Source organism: Aedes albopictus, chromosome 1 (genome assembly GCF_035046485.1).
Source record: "Aedes albopictus strain Foshan chromosome 1, AalbF5, whole genome shotgun sequence".
NCBI lineage: Eukaryota > Metazoa > Arthropoda > Insecta > Diptera > Culicidae > Aedes > Aedes albopictus.
In genome coordinates, this window is record NC_085136.1 from 319,879,126 (window position 1) to 319,895,924 (window position 16,799).

The following is a 16,799-nucleotide window of genomic DNA, read 5'->3' on the forward strand; positions in this document are numbered from 1 at the left end:
TCCTTTCCTTTCTTTCCTTCGTTTCCTCCCTTTCCTTCCTTTCCTTCTTTCAGTTCCTTTCCTCCTTTCCTTCCTTTCTTGCTTCCTCCTCCTCCTTTCCTTCCTTCCTTCCTTTCCTTCCTTTCCTTCCTTCCCTTCCTTTCCTTCCTTTCCTGCCTTTTCCTTCCTTTCCTTCCTTTCCTTCCTTTCCTTCCTCTTCCCTTCCTTTCCTTCCTTTCCTTCCTTTCCTTCCTTTCCTTCCTTTCCTTCCTTTCCTTCCTTTCCTTCCTTTCCTTCCTTTCCTTCCTTTCCTTCCTTTCCTTCCTTTCCTTCTTTCCTTCCTTTCCTTCCTTTCCTTCCTTTCCTTCCTTTCCTTCCTTTCCTTCCTTTCCATCCTTTCCTTCCTTTCCTTCCTTTCCTTCCTTTCCTTCCTTTCCTTCCTTTACCTTCCTTTCCTTCTTCCTTTCCTTCCTTTCCTTCCTTTCCTTCATTTTCCTTCCTTTCCTTCCTTTCCTTCCTTTCCTTCCTTTCCTTCCCTTTCCTTCCTTTCCTTCCTTTCCTTCCTTTCCTTCCTTTCCTTCCTTTCCTTCCTTTCCTTCCTTTCCTTCCTTTCCTTCCTTTCCTTCCTTTCCTTCCTTTCCTTCCTTTCCCTCCTTTCCTTCCTTTCCTTCCTTTCCTTCCTTTCCTTCCTTTCCTTCCTTTCCTTCCTTTCCTTCCTTTCCTTCCTTTCCTTCCTTTCCTTCCTTTCCTTCCTTTCCTTCCTTTTCTTCCTTTCCTTACTTTCCATCTCTTCCATTTTGTTTTCATATTGATATGTTTTTTTTGCTTGCATTGATTTCTAAACTCGTGAGGAAACTTCCAGAAAAAATCACGGTTAATTATTGAAAACTGTGCCGGGAAACTTTAGCAGGAAGTTTCTTAACATTTGCTGGATAAGTCGGTCGAAAACTGCAGAAATTTCTGAATTGCTTTTTTTATTTTTTGAGAAAACCCAAATGAAATTTCTGTGAAAATACTCGAAAAACAATCTTAGCAGTTATTTCTATATAAATTCTGTATGAACTTCCGAATTCATTACTGGATGAATTTCTGAAGTAATTCCTTGAGAGCTTCTCAAATAAACTCATGGAAGAGCTTTGAAAGAAACCCCTTGGAAAATATTAGTAATATATCTAGAAACATTTCAAAATAAAGTCTTAATTTACTTTCTAGAGGAATTTCTGATTAAATTTGTATTCAAATTTTAGAAAGAATTTCTGAAGGAGAATAAAAAAAGCTGTTGAATTTCCCCAAAAAAATCTTTAAGAAAATCCAAGCGCAGTTGCTGGAGAAGCTTGAAAATTTTCGAAAAAATACCTGCGGAAATTCCTTGAAATATTCACGCCAATTTTACTGAATGAAATTCTGGAGTTATTACAGGTAAAATTCTTAAAAACTTTTGAGAAAGTATTAAAACAAAACTTGTGGAATTTGCTGAAAAAATAGGTGATGGAACTCCTCAAGAAATTAATGAAGAAAGAAATCTTGAACGAGTTCCTGGTTAAATTTATTGTGAAATTTATGATTATTTTAGATAATTTTGAAATTCCTGGAGGAACTTGTGGAGCAGTTTCTGCAAAAATCCTGCAGTAAACCTGGGGAAAATTTCTGGTGCAATCGCCTGCGAAATAACTGACAAATTTGTCAATGAAGAACTTCCTGAAGAAATTCGTGAAAAATGATTAATTTTTGAGCAGATTTCTGAAACAACTCCAGAGAGATTTCTTAGAAAAAATACCTACATAGCTTCTAATGAAGACCTGGTGGAATTTCTGGAAAATTTCCTTGAGAAATTTCTTAACAAACTTTCCGTAAAAATTCCATCCATTTCTTGTTTTTCTTCCTGTATTAGAGATGCCTCAAAAGAAAAGAAATATGACGCTGTTACTGTCGAATGCTTCTACAAGCGCACTTTTAGTTTTCCAGAGTTGCAGAAATTCCTTCAGAAATTCTTCCAGGGATTTTTCAGAAAATATACAAAAAATTTCTTTCTTTCTTTAAGGATTCCTTTGAAAATGTTTCCAAGTATTTTCATGCAAAAAAAAAAATCCCAGGAATTTGTTAACAGATTTTTGCAAGAAATCTTCCATGAAGTTTTGCAGAAATTTTCTCCAGGGATTTCTTTAAACATTTCACTAAGAGTTTCTTCACGAAAAAATCTTGTAACAAAGCCTTCACGGGTTGATTCAAAATTTTCTTCAAAAATTTCTCCAGGAATCCTTTTCAAATTCGTTCAAGGATAGATTTGAAATTCCACTATTTCCTGGTGTATGGTGTCTTTAGATTTTTTTTTTCAGAGAACCCTCTAGAAATTATTTTAGCATTTATTTCTAAAAATCTACCAAAACTGCCTTCAGAAAGTATCCAGCAATCTCTTCAGAAATTTCTCGAGGGTTGCTTCTAGATTGTGTTCCATGGGATGCGTCAGAAATTATTCTAGAGTTTCCTCAATAAATTTCTCAAGCACTTTTTTGGAGAACAAAACCTATATTTCCTTTGTTATTTCTGTATGGATTTATTAAAAAAAATCAATAATAATATTTTTGTTGGAAATTGTTAGAAGTTTTTTTTAATCCTTCTCCAGAGAATCCTAAATAAAATCTTCCATGGATTGTCCCAGAAATTCTTCCAGGGACATGTTCCCTGGATTGCTCCAGAAATTTCTGCGGTGATTATTTAAAAAAATAGTAATTCCTAAAAAAAAATATAACAAGAGACACAGAAATAATTCAAGAGACTTCAGATATTCCATCAAGAATGTCGTTAAAAATTCCTCCAATTCATCTGCAATTTCACTAAGTACTTATTCTCGTGATTTTTCTTTGGGAAACCTTTAGGAAACCCTCCAAAACTTTTTTGGGAGTTTTTTTTTTTTTCAAAAAATCTACTATACCTACCTTTAAATTTTTTCCAGATATTCATTCAGAAAGTTCTCCAGCAATCCTTTCAGAAATTTCACAAGAATTGCATTTAGAAAGTCTTCCATGGGTTGCTTCAGAAATTCTTCCAGAGATTCCTCTAGAAACTTCTTAATCACCTTTTTGTAATTGTGGCCTGTTTTTCTCCATGGATTCCTTTAAAATCTCAATAACTTTTGTATAAAAATTCTTTAAGGAAATCATCTAGGAATTCGTTCACTAAATCTTAAAGGCACTCCTTTAGAAATCCTTCTAAAGATTTTTTTATCAGAAGTTTCTCCAAGAACATCTTGAGACATTTTTTTTTTTGGTCTGCTTCCGAATCACTCCTTTAGAAAAGCCTTGAGGGATTTCAATCGGAAAATATTGAACGTTTTTAGGATCAAACAATTTTCCAGGGATTTTAAAATAACACCGTGCAATCCTCTACATTTTTATAAATTCTTCTAGAAATTCCTGGCAAAGAACATCTAAGATTCTTTCATAAAATCTTCCTAGGATTCTGTTAGAAATTCCCCTGAAGATTCTTTTAGAAATTAAGTCAAGAACTGCTTTAGAAAGACTTTCAGAAATTGCTTCCAAAATTGCTACATGGATTCCTTAAAAATCTTTATCAGATTAATTTCAGAAAATATTCAACTTTTTTTTCAAATATGTTTCTAGAATTTTTACAGAAAATCGAACAATTACAAATTTTTTAAATTCCTTCAAAAATTTATTCTCAATTTCGTTCAGAAATATCTCAAGAGAATCCTCCATAAATTCCATCAAGACCATTTGTTGAATTACTCTAAAAATTCCTTTTCGAGAATGTTTCATTAATAGTTTCAGAAATTTCACTTTTTTTTCAACAATTCTTGAAGATATATTCCCAGAGACTCTATAAAAAACTCCATTTAGATTTGCATTACACATCTATATATATAAAAATACAGTGGCATACGTGGGACCGCGCATAACTTGCGAACGGAAGGTCCGATTTTGGTCGTCTTAGTTTTGTTCTGTTAGTTTTCACCCAAAGAAGGTTTATGAGGCAAACAACATGGAAAAATTGAGAGTTTTTGAAAATCGATATTTCATACATTTTGTGACCGGGGTCTTGGATAGAAACTTGAAACGTTAAAAAACGCAGTAGGCAAGACAAAGTTTGCCGGGTACAGCTAGTTTCTCTATAGTTTCCATCAGATATTTTTCTAGAAATTTCTTAAGAAATTCATCCAAGAATTCTTTTACTGAAACTTCAAGGGATATCCTTAGAATTTTTTTTTTTTTGGTGATTCATTCAGCAATTTATCCAAGAACTTCTTCAGAAAATCGTTCATAAATTATTTCCGAAATTGCTGCCTGGATAATCCATGCGAGCTCCAGCACTACCTCAAGAGATTACTTCAGATTTTTTTCCAAGGATCCCAGAACAGCTTTCATGGACTTACTTCTAGAAATTCCATCAGAAACCTTCCGTAAAATCTTCAACACATTCCTTCAGAACTTTTTTCGGTAAAGTTTTAATTTTTTCAGTTTTTTTTTATTTGTGAATTTTTTCAAGGCTAATTTTTACACAGGCAAAGGTTTCAGATAATGAAAAAATCCATATTCTTTCTAAAACTCCTCCATAATCCAAATTTACCCAACAATTTCCCTAGAGATTCCTCTAGTTTTCTTAAGATTTCTCAAGAAATTTCTCCAGAAAACTAGCTATGAATTACTACTTTTTCAAAAAATCTTACAAGAATTCCTTCAAAAATTCCTGCAGAAGTTCTCTAAATTCTCAGAAATTCCTACAGGAGTCCTCTAATTGGAATTTATTCAGGAATTCTCCGAAGATTTTTGTATATTCTTTTCAGTGATTCCAGCAGGAATTCTTCATTTCAGATTCTTTCAGAAATGCTTCTTATGTATTTTTTTTTTTCAGAAATTCCATCAGAATGTTTTCCGAGAATATCACTAGAAATTTCTTCACGGAGTCTTACAGGAGTTCATCCACAAATTTCACTAGAAATAATTCTTGGCAAACCTATAGCAATTTCTCTTAAGTTTTTCTACGAGTATTTAAAGAGGTTAATCCATTTGTTTCTCCAGATATTCCTTCACATATTTCTCCAGCAATTTCTTTAGAAACATAATTCTTCTAAAAATATCTCTAAGGATTCAAGCAGGAATTCCCCAAGAATTTTTTTTATGAAAATACTCGTTTGGTTTCTTCAGGAGTTCTTTTTGGATTCCTTCAGATATTTATCTAGGGATTTTTACAAGAATTTCTCCAGATATTCCGCCAGCAGTTCACCAAAAGATTTCTTCAGAGCCTTCTTCAGGAATTCATTAAAAATTTGTTTTTTTTTAATAAGTTTCTGAATAAATTTTATTAGGAATTTGTAGAGCGATCCCTAGAGGAATCCCTAAAGGAATACCTGAAGAAATGCCTGGAAGAACCCCTAGGGAAATTCCTGGAGACTTGCCTGTAGAAATTCCTGGAGGAATCTCTGGAGAAATTTCTTGAGAAATCTTTAGAGGAATACCTGGAGGAATCCCTAGAGAAATCCCTGGAGATATTTCTGGTTTTCTGTATCGTCTCTAATTCGCTATTTGGTCTCTTATAAAACAAACCCGCCCTGAGGTTGGGTTTATTGCCGGGCAAACATAACTCGACAGACGATCCTCTTCGGAGGTGGCGCTTAAGGCTAAACTGGAAGCATTTCCTCACTTTTTGGTTTTTGATTTTTTATTAAATAACGAAGCAATTTTTTCAAAATCGGTTTTCGTGCACATGTAGAGTATGGATCAAGGTTTCTTCTGATTTTTTTTTTTTTTTGAAGGGGAAAATGTTTATCGTTTTTGCAGAAACCATTTTTGAACAAAATTTCACAAAAAAATGGTTTCTGCAAAAACGGAAAACATTTTCCACCTCAAAAAAATTCAGAAGATACCTTGATCCATGCTCTACATGTGCACGAAAACCAATTTGGAAAATATTGCTTCGTTATTTAATAAAAAATCAAAAACCGGAAAAATGAGAAAATGCTTCCAGTTTCGCCTTAAGCCGTCTGTTTTGGGAGCCAGGGAACGAAGCAAAAGACGGGAAAACTCTTAGCCGCATTTTGCGTGCTACATTTTGATACAGAAACTGGAGCACATTTAGGAGGAATCCCTGGAAGGATTTCTGGAGGAATTCCTGGAGAAATAGCCGGAGAAATCAATGGAAGAATTCCTGGAAGCATCCCTGAAGGAATTCTTGGAGGAATCTCTAGTGGAATTCATTGCGGTATCTCTATGGAGGAATCTCTGGAGGAAAATCCAGAGGAATCTCTAGCTAGATGAGATCCTGGAGGATTTGCTGGATGGATTTCTGTAGAAATTTTCAGAGGAATCCTTGCACGAATTCTCTGGAGGAAATTCTGCACGAATCCCTTTAGAGAATTCTGGAGGAATCCCAGAAAGAATTCCTTAAGAAATTCAAGAAGCAATTCCTGAAGGAATTCCAAGAGGAGTCTCTGAATAAATCCTACGAGGAAGTACTGCAAAAATCGCTGAAACTCCTGAGGAAATTCTGAAGGAACCCTTAATATAATACGTAGAGTAACTCCGAAGGAAACCCTGGAGGAGTTCCTGAAGAAATCCTACGGGAATCTCTAAACAGTTCCTGGAGGAGTTTCTGAAAGAATTCCAGGAGGAATTCCTGAAGGGATTTCTAGAAGAGTTCCTGAAGGCATTTTTTAAATAGTGTAGAATTAGCATTTAAGTTAAAATACACATAAATCAAAATTAAAAAAAAAAAAACATTTTTTAAATAATCCCTGAAGTTGTTCCTGAAAGAATCATAAAAAAAATTCTGGGAATAATCCCAGGAGAAACATCCGTCGAAATCACATGAGGAATCCTAGAAGCAATCCCATGAGGATTTCCTCAGGGAATCTCAGGAGAACTTTCTTAACGAATTCCTGGAAGAATTTCTAGATAAAAATCTAAAAAAACCACGTCTGCATTAATTTTTGGACGAATTTTTAAAGAAATACTTGGATAGATTCCTAATGGATTTTTTTTTAATTTTTAAAAATTCATGAATTAATAATAATTTTTCAATTCTGGTAAATTCTAGTAAAATTTTCTGAAAGAAATTCTGGAAGACATTCCTGCAAAAAACTTTGAATAATTCCAGATGGGATTAGTTGAGTAATCTCTAGCGGTATTCTGAAAGAACTATATGCAGAAATCCCTGAAGAAATCTCTGAAGGAATACCTGCAGAAATTCCTTAAAGGATCCCTGGAGAAATTCCTGAAGGAAAACTCGAAAAAGCACTGCAACAATCACTAAAGGAACCTCCGAAGATACCCCAGGACAAATCCACGAAGAAATGTCCGATGAAATCCCTAGATGAATTCTTGAAGGAATCTCTGAAGGAATCCATGATGGAATCACTGCAGCAAGCTATGGAGTAATTCCTGGAGGAATTGTTCATACTCATATACTGCCGTGAATAGCAAGACAGTCCCATCTGCATTTTGGGCAAAAATGGGTTTTTGATCTTTCTTTGGATGATCTTTCAGCTGCGTGAAAAAAAAATATAATTTGTTCAATAAATTTGAAAACAACACCAAGTCAGATTGTCTCATAAAAAAATGTAATCGCAAGTCAGTCCCATTACGAACTTTTGTACCCCTCAGTACAAAACCTACCACTGGTTTGACCAGTTTCATATTTCGTTTTCAAGTTTGAAACAATGTGTGACAGTTTCATTATGATCGCAGAAGTTTTAAATTCATTTCGATTTTTTGAAGTTTCACAAAGAATTAAAATTTTAAAACTTCAGAGTCTATTTTCTCAATGCATACTTTTTATAGATGGGACTGACTTGGGATTCACGACAGTATAGTTTACGAAACTAAGAAGAAATCTAACAGTCATTTTTATTTCTCAGAACTGCAATGCTGATTTGCATTTTCACATATCGGGCACCCATGCCGCTCAAATGTTATCTCACGTCAGGCTCCCAATGAAAAACTCATTAACATATTTTTGCCAAAAAATATTCCAAAAATTCATTCGAAATTGGTCTCCAGAAATTGCTCCAGGGATTCCGTCAGAAATTTCACTGAGGATTTGTCCAGACATTTTGAGATTTTTTTTAAGAAAATCTTCATGGGTTGCTTCAGCAATTTCGCCTTGCATTTCTTTACAAGTGTTTCCAGGAATTCTTTCGAAAATTCGTCCATTGATACCATCAGAAATTCCAGGGATGTCTTTCAAAAATCCTTCAGAAAGCTCTCCAAAAACTTTCTTTAGAATTTTTTCCAGAAATTTCTTCAGACATCCTTCAGGAGTCCTTCCAAAAAAATTTCGAGAGTTTCCTTTCGAAAGTCTTCCATGGAAGAAATTCCTCTTAAGTTGTTTACTAGAAAACATTAAATAGATAACCTCAGCTACACCTCCATAGATTCCTTTCGTAGATCGTTCATGGATTATTTAGGAAATTCTTTCAGCGACTACTTTAGAAATTGCTCCAAAGTTCCCTTTCAAAATTATTACGGAGAACCCTTAAGAAAATTCTTCAGGGATTTCTCCAGAAACCCCTCCAAGGGTACTTCTCCAGTGATTCATGGATTCCTACCCATATTTCTCCAGTGATTCCTGTTAAAATCTTCCAGGGATTCTTGGAGAAATTCCTTCTGAGACTCCGGACTCTTGGAAGTCCAATATAAATTCCTACAAAGTTTTCTTTTAGAAATTCTTCAAGAAAATTATTTCGGAATTATTTCACTAAATTTTCTATGGATTTCTAAACAACCTCTAGAGATTGTTTCAAAAATTTCTCCAGAAAAATCTTTACAAAATCTTTCATGGATTGCTTACAAATTGCTGCAAAGATTCCTTTTGAAAATCCTTGAGGATTTTTTCAAATTTAGAGCATGTTTAAGAAACTAGTACAACAATTACTCTATAAATTTCTTTAGAAAAGATTCCAGAGTTCCCTCCAGAGCTTCCTAAAAATATTTCTTCCTAAATTTCTCGAAGGATTCTTCCAGAAAGCTTTCATGGACTTCCTCTGAAATTCCTCCATAAATTTACGGATTCCTTTAGAACTTGCTTTGGCGATTCTTTCAGAAAATTGAAAATTCCGAATTCCTTCAAAAATTTCAGAGTAACTCTTTTGAGTAGTTCTTTGTGTTGTTTCCTTCATTTCTCTTAAGAATTTCTCCAAGGACTCATTCAGAAATTGCTTCAGGAATTCTTTCAAAAAATTTTACATGGATTTCTTCGGACATTCTTGCAGGAATTCTCTGACAGATTTTAAAATTTGAAAAAAAAATAATCCAGATCAGGAAAATTAATCAAAATTATGTCGCATTGCTGGAGTTATTCCCTAGGGAATGTACCATGTATGGGAGTGCCAAAATTTGGAAACATTGAGTAACCAGCTGCCGGGCTTTTTCCGTCAAAATTTATCCGTGTGCAAATTTTCCTCTGCAAACTGCCCAGACACGAAAGAAAACTTTCCCTCGCAAACGTTTCCTCTCGCCGTACTCACACATTCTTCATTGTCATTTTCTTCTTCCTTATCCCACAGGACTGTCACAATGCGGAGCATGGGGATGCTTCGACGAGTTTAATCGGATTGACATATCGGTACTTAGCGTCATCTCAACTCAGCTACAAATGATTCGGACGGCTCTGGTTGCCAACCAGAAAACATTCATGGTTTGTTGACTCCCTTGTGTAGTATTCCAATCAATCGACTCCAATTTACCGCAATTTCCTGTTCTGCCTTTTAGTTCGAAGGTTACGAGATCAATCTGGACCCCAAGGTGGGCATATTCATCACCATGAACCCCGGTTACGCCGGTCGTACCGAACTGCCTGAATCGGTCAAAGCCCTGTTTCGGCCGGTGACCTGCATTATGCCGGACCTGGAGCTCATTTGCCTAATATCGCTGTTCTCCGATGGGTTTATGAAGGCCAAGACCCTGGCCAAAAAGATGACGGTCCTGTACAAGCTGGCCCGAGAACAACTTTCCAAACAGTACCACTACGATTGGGGACTCCGCTCGCTGAATGCCGTCCTGCGAATGGCCGGAGTAAACAAACGCAAATCACCGGACATTTCCGAAACTGCCACCCTGATGAGGACGCTGTTCGACATGAACTTCCCGAAATTTGTCTTCGATGATGTTCCGCTGTTCATGGGATTGATGAAGGTAAAGTACATGTGTTCTGACAGCCTCGGGAGGGAGGGGGAGGCTCCCGACAGGTTAAATTGATGTATGACAGGTTCAATGACATTCACATCTGGTCCTTCTTCCAACCTACGCAACAGGATTTATTCCCAGGAGTGGACTATCCACGCGTCGGCTATCCGGAATTTACCGAAGAGGTGGAGAAGGTTCTCGAGGACGACGGGTATATCATCATGCAAAAACAGGTATGTTCGGTGTGTCGTAGATAACGGACGCTACAGCTTGAAGATTATCTTTTACTAAAACTGCATTTCCCAGAACGAAATGGTAATTTACATCTTTCATGATTTCGCACCAAAAACTTTCAAATGCGATCCAGATAACCAAATTCCCACAAAATCTCAAACAAAATTTCGACCGCCCAAACCATTCCACTAGTATCTACCGCCCGATTTACCCAATTCCCACTATTTCTCGTTCCCCGTTCCGGCTCTCGTCCACAGGTGGAAAAGGTGATACAATTATACGAAACAATGATGACACGTCACTCAACCATGATTGTCGGTCCAACAAGTGGCGGAAAAACGGTTGTAATAAATACATTGATAAAAGCGCAAACCAATATGGGCCTGCCGACGAAGTGCACCGTGCTGAATCCGAAGGTACGTATGCCGCACCCACTACTAGTACCGTGCTTTATACGGGGACTGTTCATGAACCACGTAGAACTTTTGATCCGCATGGATCAATCCCAACAAGTCCACGCAGTTCACAAACAGCCCCGCCATGTGTGTGTCACACTAAGTATGGGAAGCAATTTGCCAGCAACGACGAATGTCAATATCCGAATGTGTCGTTTCACACCCTGCTGGTGCTCTGCTGGCTGGTCCGTCCCAAAAATCGGGAGGGAAAATTTATGGAACTTTGCTGATGATGGAAAATTTATGGAACTTCGCTGCCTGCTATGGAAACGCAATCTGCTGCTAACGGATGACGATAGCGATGGCACCGATCGTTGCCATTGTACCGATGTCGCTGATGATGGTGGCAACAATCATGGGGTACCTACGATAGAGCGAGCCGCATGTGAAACTTGCATACCGTAGAGCCAGTTGGATCAATCGCGATTCGTTTTATACCTTCACAAGGATGATCCATCGGCTAGGTTGGAAAAGCTGATGTTGATTGTTGAAATTTTAGGTCAAAAATGATTCAGTGCCATAATTTTGCAGGGTTATTAACGCGACATGTGAAATTTAAAATAGTTCAGGTTTAACACTACAAGCATTAGAAACCGTGATAGCAACAGCTTAGCGACGTCAACGCAATGTGATTCGACGCCTAGTGCTATGGCAAACAAGCGCAATATCATCAGATGTGAAATAGGTGGTGAAAGCAGAAGAGAAACGAATCCACCGCAGCAAGGAACGGGAGTACGAACGGAGTGAGAAGCGCTGAAAAGCATGGATTGGAACAATATGCGGAGATTTTATGTAACTATCAATGGTGCGCGATACAATACTGCGCTAGTGCCAGCTATGTACAAAGACTGGGAGGGAAATTTGATGACAGATAAAACTATTGCGGTAGCTATGGGAAAAAGCAATTCGATTAATAGTAACAATAACTCGGAACATATACCCTTCATACAAAAAAGATAACAATTACGGCATGAAGGTGTGCCTGGAGGAATTCCCAGTGGAATTCCCTGAGAAATTCCTGGAGGAATTCCCAGAGGAATTCCCAGGAGAATTCCTGAAAGAATACCCAGAGGAATTCTGGAGAAATTCCCAGAGGAATTCCGAAATTCCTGGAAGAATTCCCAGAGGAATTCCTGGAGGAATTCGCAGAGGAATTCCTGGAGGAATTCGCAGAGGAATTCCTGGAGGAATTCGCAGAGGAATTCCTGGGGGAATTCGCAGAGGAATTCCTGGAGGAATTCGCAGAGGAATTCCTGGAGGAATCCGCAGAGGAATTCCTGGAGGAATTCCCAGAGGAATTCCTGGAGGATTTCTTAGAGAAATTCCAGAGGAATTCCTGAAGGAATTCTCAGAGGAATTCCCAGAGGAATTCCTGGAGGAATTCCCAGAGGAATTCCTGGAGGAATTCTCAGAGGAATTCCTGGAGGAATTTCCAGAGGAATTCCTGGAGGAATTTCTGGGGGAATTCCCAGAGGAATTCCTGGGGGAATTCCCAGAGGAATTCCTGGAGGAAATCCCAGAGAAATTCCTGGAGGAATTCCCAGAGGAATTCCTGGAGGAATTCCCAGAGAAATTGCTGGAGGAATTCCCAGAGGAATTCCTGAAAGAATTCCTGGATGAATTCCCAGAAAAATTGCCTGAGGAATTCCCAGAGAAATTGCTGAAGGACTTAGAGAGGAATTCCTGGAGGAATTCCCAGAGGCATTGCTGGAGGGATTCCCAGAGAAATTGCTGGAGAAATTCCCAGAGGAATTCCCAGAGGAATTCCTGGAGGAATTCCCAGAGGTATTCCTGGAGGAATTCCCAGAGGAATTCCTGGAGGAATTCCCAGAGGAATTCCTGGAGGAATTCCCAGAGGAATTCCTGGAGGAATTCCCAGAGGTATTCCTGGAGGAATTCCCAGAGGAATTCCTGAAGGAATTCCCAGAGGAATTCCTGGAGGAATTCCCAGAGGAATTCCTGGAAAAATTCCCAGAGGAATTAATTACCTGCATCGGCTGTTTTCCTACTCTCCGCATCGACCAATGTGGCGCTAGGTTCTATGCGCGAAAAATCGCTAAAAGTAAATCGCAAAAATATTGTATGGCGAATAGCATCTAAAGGCAAATTCTTCAAAGTGGAACACATTATTCGAAAAAATATTTGGTAGTGGTTGTGCACAATGGTGATCACTATTAAACCTACCAAATATTTTTTCGGGAAAAGCTTTGTATTTCAAGTAATTCAAGTTTAGATGCATTTCGCCATACAAAATTAAATTGATTTACTCCTGCTGATCAAATGTGGCTGCGCGCAAAGCGGGTAGTCCATTCCTGGAGGAATAACCAGATAAATTCCCAGAGGAATTCCTGGAGAAATTCCCAGCGGAATTCCTGGAGAAATTCCCAGAAGAATTCTTAGAGGAATTCCCAGAGGAATTGCTGGAGGTATTCCCAGAGGAATTTCTGGAGAAATTTTCAGAGGAATTCCTGAAGCAATTCCCAGAGGAATTCCTGGAGGAATTCCCAGATGAATTCCTAGAGGAATTCCCACAGGAATTCCTGAAAAAATGCCCAGAGGAATTTCTGGAGGAATTCTCAGAGGAATTCCTGGAGGAGTTCCCGGAGGAATTTCCAGAGGAATTACTGGAGAAATTCCCTGAGGAATTCCTGGAGGATTTCCCTGTGGAATTCCTGGAGAAATTCCCAGAGGAATTCCTGGAGGAATTCCCAGTGGAAATCCTGGAGGAATTCCCAGAGGAATTTCTGGAGGAATTCCCAGAGGAATTCCTGGAGGAATTCCCACAGGAATTCCTGGAGGAATTCCCAGAGGAATTCCTGGAGGAATTTCCAGAAAAATTCCTGGAGGAATTCTCAGAGGAATTCCCAGAGGAATTCCTGGAGGAATTCCCAGAGGAATTCCTGGAGGAATAACCAGAGAAATTCCCAGAGGAATTCCTGGAGAAATTCCCAGAGGAATTCCTGGAGAAATTCCAGGAGGAATTCGCAGAGGAATTCCTGGAGGAATTCCTGGAGGAATTCCCGGAGGAATTCCTGGAGGAGTTTCTGGAGGAATTCTCAGAGGAATTCCTGGAGGAATTCCTAGAGGAATTCCCAGAGGAATTCCTGGAAGAATTCCCGGAGGAATTCTTGGAGAAGTTTCTGGAGGAATTCCTGGAGGAATTCCTGGAGGAATTCCTGGAGGAATTCTTGGAGGAATTCTTGGAGGAATTCTTGGAGGAATTCCTGGAGGAATTCTTGGAGGAATTCCTGGAGGAATTCTTGGAGGAATTCCTGGAGGAATTCTTGGAGGAATTCCTGGAGGAATTCTTGGAGGAATTCCTGGAGGAATTCTTGGAGGAATTCCTGGAGGAATTCCTGGACGAATTCCTGGAAGGATTCTTGGAGGAATTCTTGGAGGAATTCTTGGAGGAATTCCTGGAGGAATTCTTGGAGGAATTCCTGGAGGAATTCTTGGAGGAATTCCTGGAGGAATTCTTGGAGGAATTCCCAGAGGAATTCCTGGAGGAATTCTTGGAGGAATTCCCAGAGGAATTCCTGGAGGAATTTCCAGAGGAATTCCCTGGCGGAGTTCCTGGAGGAATTCTCAGAGGAATTCCTGGAGGAATTCCCAGAGGAATTCCTGGAGGAATTCCCAGTGGAATTCCTGGAGGAATTCCCAGAGGAATTTCTGGAGGAATTCCCAGAGGAATTCCTGGAGGAATTCCCACAGGAATTCCTGGAGGAATTCCCAGAGGAATTCCTGGAGGAATTTCCAGAAAAATTCCTGGAGGAATTCTCAGAGGAATTCCCAGAGGAATTCCTGGAGGAATTTCCAGAGGAATTCCTGGAGGAATTCCCAGAGGAACTCCTGGAGGAATTCCCAGAGGAATTCCTGGAGGAATTCCCAGAGGAATTCCTGGAGGAATTCACAGAAAAGAAATATCTGTAAATATTTTTTTTTTTCAAAAATGTCTCCAGAGATTTTTAGAAATCTTTCAAAGTTTCCCAGAGGAATTTCTGGAGGAATTCCTGGAGGAATTTCTGGAGGAATTCTCAGAGGAATTCCTGGAGGAATTCCCAGAGGAATTGCTGGAGGAATTCCAGAGTAATTCCTGGAAGAATTCCCAAAGGGATTCCTGGAAGAATTCCCCAAAAGGATAAACATGACTGGCACCTTTTCTTCGAAAATTTCTCCAAAGAAAAGAAGGATGCCTCGCAAATTCATCCAAGAATTTACTCAGAAGCTTCACAAGGGAATCCTTTAGAAAGATCTGTAAATATTATTTTCAAGATTGTATCCAGAGATTTTTAGAAATCTTTCAAAGTTTCCCAGGGATTCCTTTGAATGATTTCAAAAAGATAATTCGGAAATTTTCTTCAAGTATTTTTTTTTTAAATTCTAAAAAATCTTGCAAGAATAGCTTGAGTGAATTCTGGATTCCAGGGATACTTTCGGAAGTTTGCTTGCATATACACATTGATATTCAATATCGACATATAGATGTGGATACCTCATTCGGGAATTTATACAGGGAATTCTTCTGAAAGTTTTTCAGAAAATGTTCCAAAAATTCCTTCAGAAACACCCCCAAGGATTGCTTTGAAAGTTTCTCCAAGAATTGCCCCACAGGTTTTTTAAGGGTTCTTAGAAAATCTTACAAGGTCTCAATCGAAACTTTTGCGAAAAGATTACTTCAGAAACTTTACAAAGGATTCCCCCAGAAATTGCATTGCACATTTCTCCAGGGATTATTTTGGATTTTTTTTTTAATTCTTTCATGGAAAGAAAACCTTCCGGAAATTCCTGTATGATCCTACCAGCATAGCTTTGTATGAAATAAAAGCAATTTCGTCGTGGACTTTTTCGGAAATTTCTCCACAGATTCTTAAAAAAAAATCCCAAATTTTATTTCACGGATTCTTTCAAAAAATCCTGCAGGGAATCATACGGATTTTTTTTCACACTGATCCCTTCAGAAATTAGCTTGAAAGTTCTTTTACGAACTCTTCAAATATAGGTCAGACTCGATTATCTGGAGTCACATTGTGAATTTTCTTAAATATTTATTTAACAAACAGAATGCTGTACAAATCTAAAATTGAAAGTGATTACAAATGAATGTTTTTTTTGCAAAATTTTAATTTCTTACTACATTCCGTTAACCAGTGTATATATGTTTGAGAAGTTTCTAAACGCGTCTCCGGATAATCTAGTTCAAGCTGAATACAATTGGAAAATTATACCAGTAGTTCTTTGAGATTTTCTCCAGGGATTCTTGAAATAACCTTTAAAAAATCCCTCGTAAATTTTATCCAAGAAATTCTTCTTGAGTTCCTCCACAAAATTCATGAAGGATACTTTCAGAAAATCTTTCATGAATCACTCCAGAATTTACTCCTAATACTTAATCAGAACTCCTTCAGAGTTTCCCTCAGCAATTCCTCTATAGATGACTCCTAAACAGTCTCCAATCCTTCAGGAGTTCCATCAAAAACCACTCCAGGGATTCCTTTAGAAAACCTTTACGGATTCTTTCAGCAGTTTTCTTCAGCTATTCCTTTACTGGGTCGGCCAGAGATTCCAGGAAAATAATTCTTCCAGGATTTCCTTTCATAATTTTAGATATCCTTCCGAAGTTAATCTGGAAATTATTCTAGAAATTTCTCCAAGAATTCATTTAAAAAACTATCCACGGATTGCTTTCAAAATTACTGCAGAAAATCGTCCAGAAATTCTTCACAGCAAATCATTAACGAGTTTCTTATAACATTTTGGAGCAATTTTTGCTCCAAACAAGAAAATCTTGCTTGATTTTTTTAGGGATTTCCCCAGAGCTTTCAGAACATCCTCAAGGGGATTCACCAAAAAAAATTCAAGGATTCATCTTGGAAACCTTCTTTCGACATACTCATAAATTATTCCATGTATACTGTCAGAATTCCATTTGAGGATTCTTTCGGAAATCTTTTGCTGATTCTCTCAGATATTTCTTCAGAAAATCAGTAATTCAAAA

General features: G+C 38.0%; 1 protein-coding gene across 1 annotated transcript in view; it reads left to right on the top strand.

The window, feature by feature from the left end:
* Nucleotides 1-16,799, top strand: part of LOC109398557 (dynein axonemal heavy chain 10) — a 341,003-nt gene that overhangs the window by 227,681 nt on the left and 96,523 nt on the right. Inside the window, 4 exon segments of the mRNA XM_062847206.1 lie at nt 9,497-9,627; nt 9,702-10,124; nt 10,244-10,348; nt 10,607-10,765. Of these exon segments, the coding sequence (XP_062703190.1) occupies nt 9,497-9,627; nt 9,702-10,124; nt 10,244-10,348; nt 10,607-10,765 (818 nt within the window).